This window comes from Neoarius graeffei, chromosome 3 (assembly GCF_027579695.1).
Source record: "Neoarius graeffei isolate fNeoGra1 chromosome 3, fNeoGra1.pri, whole genome shotgun sequence".
Taxonomy (NCBI): domain Eukaryota; kingdom Metazoa; phylum Chordata; class Actinopteri; order Siluriformes; family Ariidae; genus Neoarius; species Neoarius graeffei.
Window position 1 is genome coordinate 66,320,343 of NC_083571.1, and position 17,292 is coordinate 66,337,634.

The 17,292-nt window shown below is 40.2% G+C and overlaps 1 protein-coding gene across 13 annotated transcripts in view; it reads right to left on the bottom strand.

The window, feature by feature from the left end:
- The window catches only part of LOC132883485 (neurexin-1a-like), a 602,912-nt gene that overhangs the window by 231,269 nt on the left and 354,351 nt on the right, over positions 1–17,292 (bottom strand). For all 13 annotated transcript variants that reach the window (XM_060917172.1, XM_060917171.1, XM_060917169.1 and 10 more), the window contains one exon: positions 7,937–8,118. In XM_060917172.1, coding sequence (XP_060773155.1) covers positions 7,937–8,118 — 182 coding nt within the window. The remainder of the gene's footprint in view (positions 1–7,936; positions 8,119–17,292) is intronic.

Consider the following 17,292-nt stretch of genomic DNA (forward strand, 5'->3'; position numbering starts at 1 on the left):
GCATGCTCTCCCTGTATCTGCGTGGGTTTCCTCCAGGTGCTCCGGTTTCCCCCACAGTTTAAAGACATGCAGTTAAGTTAACACGGGGCAGCCATTGCCTGAAGTTTGGCTGAAGTGCCCTTGAGCAAGGCACCTGTGGCAGCGGGGGCGTGGTCAAGCGTCAGTCTGTGAATGGAGGGCGGAGTCAGGGAAGGTAAGTGGCAGAATCACTGCACCTGATGGGAATTAACCTATGTTTGTGTGTCTTCCCCAGTGACCACGCCCTATAAGAGGAGAGGGAGAGCAGAGGAAGGGAGCTCTCTCCCCAACCAGAATGCTTGTGTGTGTGCGCGCACACATGTGACTGGGAGAGCAAAGTAGACACTGAAAAGTGCAAATAAAGAGTTTAAGAGAACTCAGTTCTGGCCTGCCGTGCTTCTGTGCTCCACCCACCTTGAACGATTGCTACAGCACCTAACCCCCAACTGCTCCCTGGGCGCTGCAGCATAGCTGCCCACTGCTGTGTGTGTGTGTGTGTGTGTGCGTGTGTGTGTGTGCGCACGCTTATTGCTCACTTGTGTGTGCATGTGTGTTCACTGCTTCAGATGGGTTTAATGAAGAGGATGAATTTCACTGTGTGCTTAAGTCTGTGTTTGAGTGTATGTGTAACAAATAAAGGCCTCTTGGCTTGGGTAATTTAGTCATTTTAACTTACTAATTTAATAATGGCAGGGAATTTACTAACATCATATTCCAGACAATTTCCATTTGTTTGTGTGTCTATAAAATAATTGTATACATTTTGTAACATTTGACAGCTAGCTAGATTAATCCAGTTGCTAGCTAGATTAGGCTTGGTGCTTATATTTCCTAGTTGCCTAGCAATGAGCAAATAAAAACAATAGCTTTTTGGGGTGGAAAAAAGAAAACCGTACATTGTTGAACCAAATAAAATTGGTTTTCAAGAAAAAATTTAGCCATATTGTGTCTTTTATTGTTCTTGTTGGGGTGGCATGGTGGTGTAGTGGTTAGCACAGTTGTCTCACAGCAAGAAGGTTCTGGGTTCGAACCCAGCGGCCGGCGAGGGCCTTTCTGTGTGGAGTTTGCATGTTTTCCCCATGTCTGCGTGGGTTTCCTCCAGGTGCTCCGGTTTCCCCCACAGTTCAAAGACATGCAGGTTAGGTTAATATGGGACGGCCTTGGGCTGAGGTGCCCTTGAGCGCGGCACCGAACTCCCAACTGCTCCCTGGGCGCTGTTAGCATGGCTGCCCACTGCTCTGGGTATGTGTATGTGTGCGCATGTGTGTGTTCACTGCTTCAGATGGGTTAAATGCAGAGAGGAAATTTCACAAGTGTGTGATGAATAAAGCTGTGCTTTCTTCCTTTCTTTTCTTTATATCTGCAGATTCCTGATCGTTTTGGCATGTTTTCTTTTTTTGTGTCAGTAAAATTGTTGTATATAACAAACATAATGACTAATATGTACTGTATATGTTGGAAAAAGCTTGCTAGTTCCAAAGCTAGATGATGCTTGGTGTCTATATTTCCTTGTTGCCAAGCAACTGTGTCAAATGGACTGAGAGTTTCTGCTAAATAAATAATATATAGCCAGTAGTGGTTCATTTCAATTAATGAAGAGAGTAGTGTGGGCCCATATTTAATACAGTCATCTAGACATTCAGTCCACGTGATGTGCTTCCTGATTTTAATTCCCTTTGCTTATTTTATAAAGACATGAGATCTTCGTCACTTAGCAACGGAGAGGAGAAGCGTCAACCTCTCCGCCTTACATACACTCCTTCTGAGGCGTCGCTCAGCAAAATGAGCCTATCGCAGCCTACACACGGGAATACCGAGATGAGAGATAGCGTGCGAGAGTCATGTCTGTCAATCGGCCATTTTGTTGTGTTGCAAGGACAACGCATGACATTTGCACCGCATGAGTTCACATCTCAGAGCAGCTGATTTAATAGGTGTACAGGGAATAGCGTGCCGCCGACTTTTTCCCTCGATGATTGGCCATCCTGAGAGAGGCGTGGTGATGAGAACACACACTCTCACGCACACACACACATACACGCACATGCAGACAGGTAAACAAGGGCTTGATTTTAGCAAAGCAGCAGATACAGCCTGAAAATTAACAGGAAGAACCGAGGAACAATTTAACACCAGCATGTACTTACAGATTTGTCTTCACAGTGATCGAACTCAGATCTACAGCAATCTACAGTGCTGTGCAAAAGTCTTAGGTAGAAATGCTGTTAACCAAAAATGACTTAAAATAATGAAATGAAATGTTTCAACATTAAAAAAAAAACATACTATAAACAGCAGTAAGCCATAATAAATTAAACAAAGTCAATATTTGGTGTGAGACGACCCTTTGCTTGAAAAAAAAATAGTAGTCTGAGGTCCAGTGAGTGCAGTTTGATGCGGAAATGAGCTGTAGGTTTTACTGAGCATCTTACAGAACCAGCCACAGTTCTTCTGCACACTTTGACTGTCACACTCGCGTCTTCATTTTGCACCAAAACCCAGCAGCCTTCATTATGTTTTCTTTTTTCATCTGAAAAGTGCTCTCTTCTGGAATATGCTGCTCAGATACAAACTTTTTTTTCTGTAACATTTAATTTTGTGCTGGAAAACGAACATTTGGACTCTACAATGTTTTTGTACTGACTCGATAATGTAGAAGTCATAAAATAGAAATCTATAACAAAGCTTACTGTATATGGGGGAAAAATGATAGGGGACCTGAGAGTTGCACAGTACTGTATTTTTTTTCCCAACAAATCTAAATTTGTGATGGACACAGATATAAAATACGCCTTGCAACCATTAGCTGTACTTTTAATAGAGGTACAAATCTCCAGTTTATATTGAATTATTTGGTTATTTTATTTTGACTATCACTAGAAGATCTGGCTGTGAAAACAGTATGGAGTCAAGGTGATAGCTTTCATATGGACTATACTGTAGTTTTGAAACAAACAAACAAACAAACAAACAAACAAACAAACAAGCCACCATGATGTTAGAGTTGCCAGAAGGAAGCATTTTACCCATTTCTTTTCTTTTTTTTTTGTTTGGTTTTCTGTCTGAACCAGTCGTCCTCTGTCACATGTTGCAGCTACAAATATGAGAGGATGACAGTTGATTTGCTTCCTTAAAAATATTTTAAGCTAGTCACCATTTTTTACATCATGACACCAGATGGTGGGCGATCAAGTCAAAGCAGATGGACTGAGTAGAACCTAATTCCCAACAAGGAATAAAGATGGAAAAACTTTGAGTACTTAACTCGTATCAGGAGAGATGTTATTTCTTGCTGGTCTGGGATATCAATTTGAAAAGATTATCTTCATATAATATCTTACATAAATCTCATGCTAGTTTATCAGTCATTATTCTCAATTCTACTCTTGCGGCAAAAGGATTCCTTTATGGAAATTTATTATTCCTGACTTTGTAAGTTGAAACTGGAGGTTGTTGATGTTGGAATTCTGGTTCTCATCATACCAGAACCCGTGGAAGTTCTGTTCATAGTTGATGCTAGCGGTAACACAAGTCAGCGGTTACACAAGTATAATTTTTAGTCATAGTGAGCATTTTCTTCATAATTTATCAACATATCTTAGGTAAATGTTTATATTCTGGACAATTTTGTCTTGTTTTAGTGTCTATAAAATGGTGCCTAGGTGGCTAAATTGTTCATTCTCGTCAAAAGCTAATTTATGCTGGATGTTTCCTAGTTGCCTAGCAACAGTGTTCTGAAAAAAGAAAGAGAGAAAAAAAAACAGGCTTGGGGTGGATGAAGAACATGTATACTAGTACATGTATAGCTGAATATAATTTAAATAAAATTACTGAGTTGCATCTAAATGGACAGAATTGGCCCAGTTTCAGTTTCTCAGCGTGGTGTTTGAGAGCAGATTACTTTTTCCTTTATGGATGTAAGCAAGATTGTAGATGTCATATTACAAAATCATGAATTGCATAATATTACGACGTACATGAATATAAAATGAGACTCATTAAATCACCCCGCAGGATTGTTCTTTTTCAAATGACTTTTTCCGATTTTACCAAAAATACCTTCTTTAAAGAAAAAAGAACATAAGAAAGAAAGAAAGAAAGAAAGAAAGAAAGAAAGAAAGAAAGAAAGAAAGAAAGAAAGAAAGAACAACAGCAGGGTAATTTGGAGCTGGAATTTTCTCAGGGGTGAAGGGAAAAAAATGGCAATATTACCAGAAATAAAATCACCGAGGATGGAATTAGCTCGGTTCTTTGTGTAAAACAAATCCCACCTGAATAGAGCTTAAGGCTGCGTTTTTAAGAGATTCTCAGGGTTAATGGGGAGAGGAAAGAGCCCACGATGTGATATTAAAACAAAATGAAAAAAAAAAGGTCTGAAACCGAGCATGGCAAACATTTCTCATTGGAAAATGAACGCACCCAAACAAACTGCCCTGGAAGGAAGTCCGCCACATTACCATTTGCCTTAATTCCAGACACCAGTGAAGCCTCAAATCCAATTTGCACCTGTTGTCCTCTCTATAGGACAGCATTAATGGAAACTAAACCACTCCTCCCAACTCCGACGATGTCTATGTGGTAATAAATGCCCCTTTCACCCCACGTGTGCATAATAAAGTGGACTCATCAGGGATTCACGCCACTTTTGGTCTGCATTTTTTTTGACTGTGAAACAGTTTAATTCTGGACTTACTTTGCTCAGTGCTGTTCAATGACCTGAGCTCCACTTCTAATCACGGTGCACATAACTTTACAATTTTTATAACGCAAGCCAGAGTGTGACACCAAACCCGACAAGGATAGCAGTAGAATATATTTTAGAAGTTTCTTCTCATCTCATTATCTCTAGCCGCTTTATCCTTCTACAGGGTCGCAGGCAAGCTGGAGCCTATCCCAGCTGACTACGGACGAAAGGCGGGGTACACCCTGGACAAGTCGCCAGGTCATCACAGGGCTGACACATAGACAACCATTCACACTCACATTCACACCTACGCTCAATTTAGAGTCACCAGTTAACCTAACCTGCATGTCTTTGGACTGTGGGGGAAACCAGAGCACCCGGAGGAAACCCACGTGGACATGGGGAGAACATGCAAACTCCGCACAGAAAGGCCCTCGCCGGCCACGGGGCTCGAACCCGGACCTTCTTGCTGTGAGGCGACAGTGCTAACCACTACACCACCGTGCCGCCCCCTAGAAGTTTCTTAAAAGGGCAAAAAGCAAAAATTAATGGACTTTAACCAATAGCAAAACCTTACTTCTTTCATCTTCTCTGAAGAAGTGAATGTGAATATTGTGAAGTGTTGGAGCACACACTGCAGAATGTTTTATTCCTCTTACACCACAGCAACTTGCCAGCATTTACAATTAACAGTTATTCCACAAAATCAAGTCGTACATGAGCTGATAGCCAACGAGGCACATACGGTAGCACCGAGTTGGCTATAAGCCATGTACGACAAGATTGAGTGGAATAATTGTTTTATTCAATCCACAGTCACTGGATTTTGAGAAACAGAGCATTTTTATTTTTATTTGTTGCAAATTCAATAAATAAAATGTCTGACAAAATAATTTCCTCTTAGTATGTAATCAAACTGGCAAAATGACATTAGCAATTTGTAAAAAATGCGACATTAATATTTATTGAAAAATAAAAAAGATATGTTCTTACCATCCAAAAATTTTATTACATATTTTGTTGCTTATTTTGTATTTTTGGGGTTTTGTTTTCGAGTAGAGTTTCTATTTTGCCCTCGGTTGGTTCAGCAACACACTCTGCCATTTTGTTTTTCTTTACTCATGGTATATGAGCTGATATCCTACTAGTAGAGTAGCCAATCAGAGCACACGATTGCTCATATCCAGTGAATGTGGATAGAATAATGTTTGATATTTATTAAACAGCAGCATGAACAATTTACTTTTTATCCATTTATAGTAGTGGAAAGTCCATGAAACAGGTTATCGCCGACGACGGATATTACAGCAGCCCTGCAGTTGTTCCCTTACCAGCATCTCTTCATTTTACACTTCTCTTTCTTGACGACATCCGAAAATTTCCTGTTACAGCTTCATCTCTGACTATTACACAGCACGGACACTGGAGACTCCTTCCAGAAGTGTTGCATCAACACATTTCTCCTTACTTTAAGACAACATGTCATCACATCATCACATCATTGATTACACACGTTTTTTTAATCAGTTTGTGTAGAGCATCCGCCAAACCTTGCGAATTAGCCGTTGCTATAGAAATGATAGTTCGAGAACAATGTCCCAGCTTGATTGCATTTCACATTTTCGAAGGCAACTGTATCATCAAGTACCATAGGACCACTCTCCTGTCTGTCTGTCTGTCTGTCTGTCTGTCTGTCTGTCTCTAAATCTATTTCTCTCTGTCCTTTCGTTGTTCCTTCCAATACGCAAAACCCAAAATGCTTCAAATGTCATTTACTCGACATAAGGGTGAAAGAGAGAGAGAGAGAGAGAGAGAGAGAGAGAGAGGTGTCTGCAAGATAGAAAAGTGTGTGTGCTCTATTAACATGCCCCATCGTTAGGCAAGAAAGTGGCTGAGTCATCGAGCACAGGAAACACATCACGACACTGATCTCTAGACATCTTTTCTTTTTCCAGATCCCTCCATCATTCCTGTTGTCCTCTCCTCACTTCAGTCCTGTTCTTATGCCGGAGTCTCGAAGGTAGCCACGTGCTAATGTTTGCTATATTCAGGCCTGACTATGAATCCCATGAGCCCAGAAGGCACAGAGGAAGTTCTGCATCTGTATCTGTGTGTGTGTGTGTGTGTGTGTGTGTGTGTGTGCGCGCGAGAGAGAGAGAGAGAGAGAGAGAGAGAGCTTAAACACACTATATGTAACTCATGTAGTCTGTTTACCTTTACCAATTTTTTTTAACATGTGATTCATTTATGATTCATTTACAGTACATATGATTCACATGATTTTTATATGATTTGTTTATTTTCACACAATTTTTAGGATTCATTTATTTCCAGATATCTTTTAAAAAATATATATTTTTATTCTTCTTTATTTGATCATTTTTTCATGCATGATTTTTTATTTGAATCATTGATGCGATTCTTTAATATTATTCATTTAATTTCTCATTTTTAAATGATTCATGCATATTTACATGATTCTTTTATGTGATTCATATATTTTCACATTTTTTTAACTGATGAAATTATTTTCACCTGACTCTTTTTCCATGATTCATTTTGTTTCCTTTTTTTTCATTCTTCTTACACATGATTCATTTATTTTCACGTTAAATTTTCACGTCCATTAAATTTACCACATCACATAATTTGACAGTTCAGGGCATAATGTGTGAAAAGTGTCTGATTTTTCTGTAAGGAGTGAATTTCTTGGGCGATTTAGATTATACAGAAGTTCTAAGTGCTGTGTGTGTGGCATGTGTGTGTGTTTTCAGAGGAGGAAGGCCAGTGAGTGGGTCAGAGATGCATTTAACAGCCCACATTGCCACACAAGTACACAAGTTGAAAGAGGATGAAAAGAGAGAGAAACAGAGATACAGAGAGTAAGAGAGAGAGAGAGAACTGAATTTGTAATATCGTGTCTGTCCAGGATGAGATGGTAAAAATGTAATCATATTTCTGTACCAATACTTCTAATAGACTACTGTGTAAACATGTCAGAAAGACAAACACCATAACCATGACAACGTGGAAGGAAACCAAACACAACAGGGCATGCACAACCTGGTTGATTATTTTCCTACATCAGCACACCCCGTCGTGTTTGATTCTTTTTCAAGACGGGGAGAAATGCAAAGAAAACGCAGAACAACCGAGATGCTTCTTGGTGTCCATTTTACAACATCTACGTGTGTGTTTGTGTGTGTTGGAAGATATGAATGAGGGTCCACTCACAATGTGCAGTTTCAGATAGTCTCCCAGTCCAGTTGAGCTGTCTACTCTGATGAGGAGGGCATCTTTCAGCTGAGTGCTGAAGCCCAGCGCCAGTCTGTCAGCTCTGGTGCTCGGCCTGTCGTTGGGTGGCCACGTGTACGTGATCTTACCTCCTTCGCGCCCAAATATGTACGTCGTTCCCGCTGTGTGAAAAAAAAAGGGTTGTTAGAGAGAAAAAGAGAGTGGCTGGTGAGGGAACAGCTGTTTATAACTGCTATAACGTAACTGAGAAAAGGAACTAATGACATTTCATCATGAAATGTAACTGGAAATGGATAAAAAGTACAATGTATCATAGTATGATTAATAGAAAAATTGCTGGTACTGGAACATTGCTGTGGTGTAAGGGGAATAAAACACTCCAGCACCACACACACACACACACACACACACACACACAGTGTTGAACTCCTTACACACAATATTACATATTTTAATATGGATATGTTCATATTGCTAATTTGCATATTCATAGAATCTGGTGTTAATGATGTTAAAGCAATTTGATCATCAATATAGGAAAAAAGATATAGATTTGGAGCACGGTGAGACTGATGATTAGTTTTACGTAGATATATGTTTACATTTTCTGAGATTAATGTTTACTTTTGATTTTTTTTTTTTAATATTGTGACACCATTTAGTGCTTCCACATGGGTACGCCTAACACTGTGTTGCTGGTATTGTGTCAATTAGTTCCCTCCTCCGTGTGTCTGTGTTATCATGTCTACAGCAGGTAATTAGAGCAAATGGCTTTGACATATACAGCATTAGTGAAGAATTGTGTAATCAGGTTTGAGAAATATGATTAAACAAATTAACCGAGAAAAATAACGAGCAGTGAAATCTCTGCACGCTGATGCAAACGGGTGAACGGGGTAAGAGAAGGAGGTGTGTGTGTGTATGGGTGGGGGGTGATAGGGTGTCAGTGCTGAGCACCATAAAGGCAACATTCGCGATTCGCCCAAAATATCTGAAGTTGCGAAGTTGCATTTGACCTGCTGAATTCTGAGTCACAACATTAAAGACAGTGAGGTGTTGAGAACCCAGCTCAAGCCTTTAACTCATACTGTATCACACTTCCTCCTAGAACATGAGCTGTTAGCTAGCAAAAGGGTCGTGTAACTCGGCACCGTGTGCTGCACGAACATCAGACCTGTCAGAGACTGCTGAGGAAAAACAAATACCAAAAAAAAAAATCACAGGAGTGAGGTGTTTTCCAGAATAATGCTGTGTTAGAGAAGAGGAATAAAAATAATGCAGATGTTCAGAGGGAGGACGTTGTTCTGTATTTCTGTAATTCTCCTCTTTGCTGTCAGGCTCGAGTGGAGCCTCGCACCACGGGAAACAATAAATCAGAACAAAATTAGAGTGGAGGAAAAACAAATGATCTACCAGGCCTTTGTACATGATGCCAAAATCCTATAACAATCAAAGTAATGATGCATCATTAGTAAACATTAGCAAAGAAAGTGCGGGATTGAAATATGACCGTTTTTGTCAGGCATCTGAAATCTGTAACGTTAAAAGGATGTGACTGATTTGATTCTGGATTCTGATTGGTCAGAAGGGTTTGATCCATTCGAATTAGATTTGTTCTAACATGCCAGTGTAACATGGTTTTGGTTTTATTATGGATCACTGTCAGGAGTTTACGCTTTGCAGTTTCTCAGGAAGATCTCGGTAAGAACGGTGCATTTTTTTTCCATTTCTTTAATTTTGATAGAAAGAAAAGAAAGAGAAGCTGGTGAAGGAATGACTGTTTATAGCTTTGATGACATGAGAAAAAAACAAACAAGTTTCATGGAAGTTCTATCATCAGCGTTGTACAAGTTCATGCTCCTTTCTTCTGAAATCTTTTACTGTATGCATCCTATGATAGAATCACAGATAGAGATTACTTTTAAAAGCCAAGAAAATCCAGAGTAAGTCCATGTTTCATATTACATAATGTATCTTAAAACAGGATGATTCAAAACAGATTCCTTGGGTAAATTCTGCCATAAAATACAGTACTTTTATTGTTTGTGTTGCATGACTGCCTCCTTCTTTTCTGGACTGCCTGGTGTGTGAGTGAGCATCATTCACTCTGACCAGATTTGTTCAGATCACCACTCACCAAAAATATCAGCACGTTCATGAACAACACAGTCCACAACATTAACGTAACAACTTCTTTCATCTGCTCCCATACGTTCGGGGTTGCTACAGCGGATCTGTTCTGCATAATTTGATTTGGCATAGGTTTTACACCAAATGCTGTTCCTGACACAACCCCCCCCAGTCTATCCGGGCTTGAGACCTGTCCTGTACAACCCCAGTGGCTGGGTATTTTACCTCATCTGCATGTCTTTGAACTGTGGGGGAAACTGGGGCACCTGGAGGAAACCCAGGCAGACACGGGGAGAACATGCAAACTACACACACACACACACACACAGAGGAAGGCGCCTGTTAGTTGTAGGGTTCGAACCCGGAACCTTGCTGTGAGGTGACAGTGCTAACCACTAAACCATCATGCCACCCCCCATGTCATACTATTTATCCATTTATAGTTACATTAAATATCCACAACAACATTGCATTCTTTAATTCATCAGAACCTGTAATAATTGATAAACTGCTGTCATAAAAAGAATTACCAAACATCTGGATGTGGAAAATCCTCAATGGATAATCCAAGTTGTTATATTAACTCTGCTTCATCATTCCACACAATCATTGATCATTTTCTGACAACAAGCAAGACATGGAATTTTTGTACATCATAAGGACCGATGCTAGAGTTCAACACAAGGTGCAAGAAGCAAAACTGGAAAGTGTTTATTCTTCTCTCCTTTTTTTTTTTGGCTTTCAATTTGTGCACCAAGATGCAAATGAATCAGCAGATCAGGTCGGAGAAACTCAGCGTTCAGCCACTCAGGTTAGCTCTGTTAGCCAATCTGTTGAACTGGTTTCATTGTGTTTGGAATTAGTTTCTTTTCAAAAAGAAAGATGCTTGGTAAGGTAATGGCACCATGCTGGAGATGTTTAAATATTCATTGACCGTTCCAGCATGAACAATATGCCATACATCACTCTGACTGTAATCCGCACATTTTCCTGTAAACTACCTCATGAGGCAAGAACAATATCAATAACCTGTTTTGCATTTATTTATATATTTGCTTCCCAGTCCTCTGCAGCCCAGTGGAATCATTTACAGTGCAGAGACAAATGCTCCTGCATCTCCTCGTCTTGGCCTGTTCTCTATCACACACCCACCTGCTTCGGGAAGTGAGTGAGAGAAATGAAATTGGCGTTACAAAGCACATTCATACCACCATGCCAACACTACACTAATATTTGGTCATTTCTATTCAGTTGTATGGTGCAATCATGCATCCACTTGTACAGGGTTGAGCAGTACAGCTTTGGATCCAATTATACAAAGCCACGGCTTCCAGGGAACACACACACACACACACACACACCTCATCTAGTTTGTCCAAACTCACTCCTTATACTAATTAAGCCCTTTCATGCCATGTCTAACCCTCCAGCTAAGCTAAATTTCAGCTCAGTTCTGATTCACTGCATCAGGCATCCAGGCGCTAACAGAAGCCTTACTGGTGTTGCCATCCAATCCAAACAAAATGTTCATTTACACAATTTGACATGATAATTACACAGGAAATGTCATGCTATTGAACATCTTTCAAGTTGACAGAGACAGAATATGCCTGCATTTAACTGATGAGTGCTCTAGCTGTCCGATCTATTGCACATCATACACAGTGAATTCCGTCTAAACAGGGATCGAATGTTGCAGAAAATGTAGTCTTCAATCAAATGATGGGTTTTACACTTGTCCATTATCTGTATCAATGTTGTTAGTTTTGTTATTTAGTTACAAGAGTTGGAGCTGGAAGCACAGTGGTGCAGGGGTTATCTTTCACCTCACAGCAAGAAGGTTCTGGGTTCAAACCTTGTAGCTGACTGAGGTCTTGCTGTGTAGAGTTTGCATGTTCTCCTTGTGCTTGGGTGGGTTTCCTCAGGGTGCTCCGGTTTCCTCCCAAAGTCCAATGACACGCTGGTTAGGTTAACTGGCTAATTTAAATAGCCTGTAGGTGTGAATGTTTGTGTGATGGTTGTTATACCTGAGATAGATTGGTGACTTGCCCAGGGTTAAGGATCACTGAAGGAGTAGTACCTTTCCTAGAGGCCTACAGGCACCCTAGACTGGTCTCCCTACATCCAGCACTCTGTGAAGTGCAACATATGGTCACTCATGAGCTGACCACATTAGCCTCTCCATGGTGAAGGCCAACCATGTGTCCTACTCGTGGTGCCCTGTTACTATCGCAGAACATGGTGGATCTTGGGGATTAAATCCTGAAAACAAATCCCACCTCATGTTTTGGTGGTGCAACAAGTCTTCTCTGCGACTGTGTCAGCCTTGCCCATTGAGCAACAGGGATTACTTGCCAAGGGACACTATTCCATGCCATTTAGTGTTGACATCAAAGTGTAGCCTTACTGCCTTACCTCACCTTACTAGGGTGAACCCTGCCTCTCACCCATTGTCAGCTCTGACTGGCTCCAGCTCAGCCATGATCCTGCTGGATAAGTGGTATTGATAATGAATGAATACATGAATGAATGAATGAATGAATGAATGAATGAATAGTTGAAGACTAATTGACAGTTTCTTGAAATAAAAAAAAGTCTCCTCTCCAACTCGATAGCAAAACAAGCAACTATAAACAACGTATAAAGTATTAAAAAACGTACTTGATTGTAATTATAACAAAACCAGGAAGTGCTGTTTATATGAAACACAGGGTGACTGAGGAGATTCAAAATAAATTAATATGATGTTTAATAAGATTAAACCTCCACTGTGATCAGAAGGCAGTCCTAATTCTTTTATACTCAAAGATGCACCTGGCTCCAAAAAGTGTGAGAACCTTGAGTATGTTGGATTGTTTAAGAATAAATCAAATTATGAATGCAGAATAAATACATTCCTCAGGATAGTTTATGGAAATGCTAATAAAGAAAACACTTAGTAGCTTATGCTAATTGCTATTTTGAGAAAAAAACACATACTGGAGTCCAGGAGTAAAATTGCAAGAGTATCTTATTTACTTGACATGACTTGCTTCAAAATGCTGGAAGACAGTATTTTTTTTAAACATATAGAAGTTTGAAGAACCAATTAATCTCCAATATTCATGATTCTGAAGCTTGTCACCAACTAAAGTGTACTAAAGGTATCATACAAACTGCAAGTAGAGCATCTGAGGCTGATACTTTGTTCTACATAAAACATCTAAGTGATCCCCCAGAGGGTCAAACAGTAAATCTCCTCAGAGTGCTAGATAGAACTCGATTTTCAAAGAGCATATTGTATGTTCTAGAGTGAATTTTGCCAGGAGCAAGCCAGAAAAAACAGTGGTGCAAAGGTAACCAGTTGCATTAATCAAACCAAATGGCATTACCAGAAACTCAAACATGTGTCATCAGCGTTTATTCCAGGCGATGCAACATGTTCAGGCACATATTTCAGAGAAACTCAAGTCACTGATATCTTGATTATTTTTTAATCATAATGTCCAACACAATCCCCCCAAAAAACCACCATCCACTCAGCCGAGGAGCCTTCCAGGCTTCATATTTCATCGCTCAATGTTTACAGGCGCTGTCTGAAATACAGAGAGGATTATGGATGTGAAATCCTGTGCTGTGTGTTTGCAGGCTCCAGGGTTGGAAGATAATTATCCCTCGGCATATGGTTCCGTTCTCTCCCTTCACCGAGATGCTCACGCTGATCTGGATCTGTTATAGTCATCAGATATAGTGGGGGGCTGGAAATGTTACATTCTCAGGTTGGGAGCTGTTCTGATTGCTGGCTTTCTTCTTTTCTATCACCATCTCTGTTCAGTTTTAGAAATTGTTCTTTTTTTTACTCTGAAATCTTATGGTAAACTACTGTTAAAGTTTGATGGACAGCTAAAGAGCTCTGCATTTTTTGTGGCTGCTGAACATCTTTTGTAAAATGTCATCTTTTTAGCACTCACACTCTTGTTAAAGGAGGTCGGGGAAGGTGTGTGGCAAAGACAAGGAAGCGTTGAAAGCAGCTAATGGCACTATAATGGGGTTAAATTTCACCGCCCCAGCCTATTCCTGCCGGCACTTAATGAAGCGCGAGGCCTCCACAAGCCAAGCGATTAGCATCTTAAATATGCTTTGGCGTCTGAGCCGGGAGATAAGGGAGAAATCGAGACAAAGACAGAAAGAAAAAGGATGCATGGGAAGTTTCCATTGAGCTGCAGACTGAGGGTCAATCACTCAGACTGGCTTTCCTTTGACCTCTGGTGTTATAGCTTTTGTAATGAACCTTATATTACCTCCACTGCACAGAAATAGGGTAAGGAATCCAATTAAAACCCTAGGTTAGTGATATAAATAAAGGCTACAGTATATCTCGACTTTCTGAAGGCGCATCTGCGGCATAATTAAAAGCCTGAGGCAGATATTTTCAGGCTGATCTGTACTGAGCGGAATGTTCTAGTTTAATCTCAATAGAACATGACATGGGTTCACAAATGGACTTACCCATGAATATAAGCAAACACAAAACAAAACAAAGTAGAAGGGCACTTCGTAGAGTGCATATACGGTACAGTATCCACCAAGCCACATATTCAGATTTGTATCAAAATCTAATCAATTGTTCCTTGGCTCATGGATCACCTTTCCACAAAATTTCATCAAAATCTGTTCACTACTTTTTGAGTTACATTGGGAACAGAAAAAAAAAATCCTGGCTCCACATATATATCCAGATTTGCATAAAATTTAATCAATTGTTCCTTGGCCCATGGCCCACCTTTCCTCCAAATTTAATCAAAATCCACTCACTACTTTTTGAGTTATGTTGGGAACCAACAAACAAACAGAGGTGAAAACAAAGTTGGTGGAGGTAAAAATATATACAGTACAATCAGTCCCTAATATGATGTTTAGATCATTATTTAAAATACAAAAAATCCAATTCATCCCTCATCTCCTGCATCCTAAATAATCCTTACTGAGATTGCATTCAAGATTTCTCAAGGTTCCTCATTGTATGCCGTAGCTACAGACCAGGCAAAGTAAGCAATTAGCTGAAGCCGCAAGCATCAAGATAATACACCAAGATTGATCACTAGCCTACAGAAATGCACAAGTACAGAAACTTCCTGAAAACCACCATGGGAGTATTACAGCCACATTTTAAGGGAGCCCCTTCTAAGTGGGTTCCATCAGTTTGTTCAAATATAAAGCTGGCAGTGTGTCAGAAATGAAGATGGTGCGTGTAGCAGGAAGAAAGAAAACAATAAAACAAGAAGAGAAGGAAAACAGGAAGCAGGACTGTTGTATGTGGTGAAGGAAATGATGAATGAATTAAAGGTGTCAAGTGTAAACTTAATGTAAAGGTCAGAAAATTCAGAAATTCCTCTGTCCTAAAGACCTTCCCATGGTGGAAACTTGGACAAAGATTCTCAGTTGCACCACTTTCAGGGCTGCTGTTAGAGAAAATTAATCATCACCTACTCAGGGGAAGCCATAGCCTAATGGTTAGAGAAGCAGCTTTGGGACAAAAAGGTTGCTGGTTTGATTACCTGGACCAGCAGGAATGGCTGAAGTGCCCTTGAGCAAGGCACCTAACCCCCAACTGCTCCCCAGGCTGCTGTGGGTATGTTGTATGTCGCTTTGGATAAGAGCGCCTGCTAAATACCTGTAATGTAATGTAACCTACTGACCAAACAGAAAAACCTGTAAGTCAGTAGAATGGAATTTATAAATTATATGTTTTACCTGAAGAAAAGGAGTGTCCAGACTAGACACTAGCCATATCCTTGGCTAGAGATCACAGTCATGAATAATCACTCAGAATGGCTTGATGCATTTTGTTTTTGCCCTGGAGCTCCCACAATCGTTGCCTCTGATGGTATATGGAAGTTGTTGTTTTTTTTTTTTTTTTCCCCCACTCTCTATAGTATGAAGCTTATGCCAAGCTCTCTCAACATGCACTGTGGGCAGCTTGTTATCCCTTGCCAGGAGAGGAGTCCTCCAAATCCACCCTGTTTATCTGAGCTCAAAACAATCCCTGTACATCTTTTTTTTTTTCTGCCGACCCTTATTAAGAGCACCATAGGACATAGATATACTGTATACTCAGCATACAGTCGTCTCCTGTTAGTGCCTCACTTTTGGCCTACTGGACTTTACTTGTCATGGCACTTTGTTTTCTGTCGACCTATTGCGCTCTTACAACTCCTGACGTGTTGCTGAACTGTGTACTGTGCATTCCATGTTGAGAAGGTGTCCAATCCTGTTATACAGCAAAGAAAAGAAAGTTTCCATGTGTAAGTAGAAAGCTATAGCCAGAGGAAGGAAAGGTTGTCAGATTCACTTATGTCTACGTGGAATTTTCAGCTCCTACCTGGCTGTTCTTGTGTTATTGGGGATTTAACTATTTCAGGAGCTTTTCATAGTCAGATTTTCACTTCTTCTTGCAAGAAGAAAGCTTTTTGGTTTGTGAGTTCACGCATGAAAAATGTACACATCTAATCAGGGGCTGTTTTAGTGCTGGCTTGTGGTTGGCTATTATTAGCAAGCTGCGAACCATAGGGGGCTGGAGAGCTCACATTCTCTGGGAATAATTACGTGACAAGTCTATTCTCATCTGAAATATATGAATACAAAATCTAAACACCTCTGAATCTCAGAGTCTCGAAAATGCATTTCCTGGCTTTGATATTTTCCTTTGACTAAGCTGATTTATCTGAGCTTTCTGAATAAAAAAAAAAAAAAATCAATGAAAATTATAGAAGCTACTCAGATGATAGACCATATACCCTGCTTGTGGTTTTGTTGGATGATTAACAGGCCTATGCGTCTAAAAGGCAAATTCTGACAGAGAAACCCTCTGATTCCAGGGGTTCCCTCACAGAGACATACCAAAAGAACACTTTAGTGGACTACTTGGAACCAGATTTCTTGAAGAGTGCATGATGAGTTGATGGTTCTACCATGTTTAAAGGATTGGAACCATTACTGACAAGGAAACCCTCTGATTCTAGGGGTTTGATCAGATGGACAAACCAAAGAATCTCCATGCTAGAAGTTGGAACCCTTTCTCTAAAACAATGGATTCCACCAGGTGCAGTTGCATCACATTCTGGCTGCAACGTGGCTGCCGTAGTTGATCTCAGCCATTCAAGACAATGCGTGTGATTGTAACAGATGTGCCATGGCATGTTTCAGAAGCATCCTGGAAGCAGCTC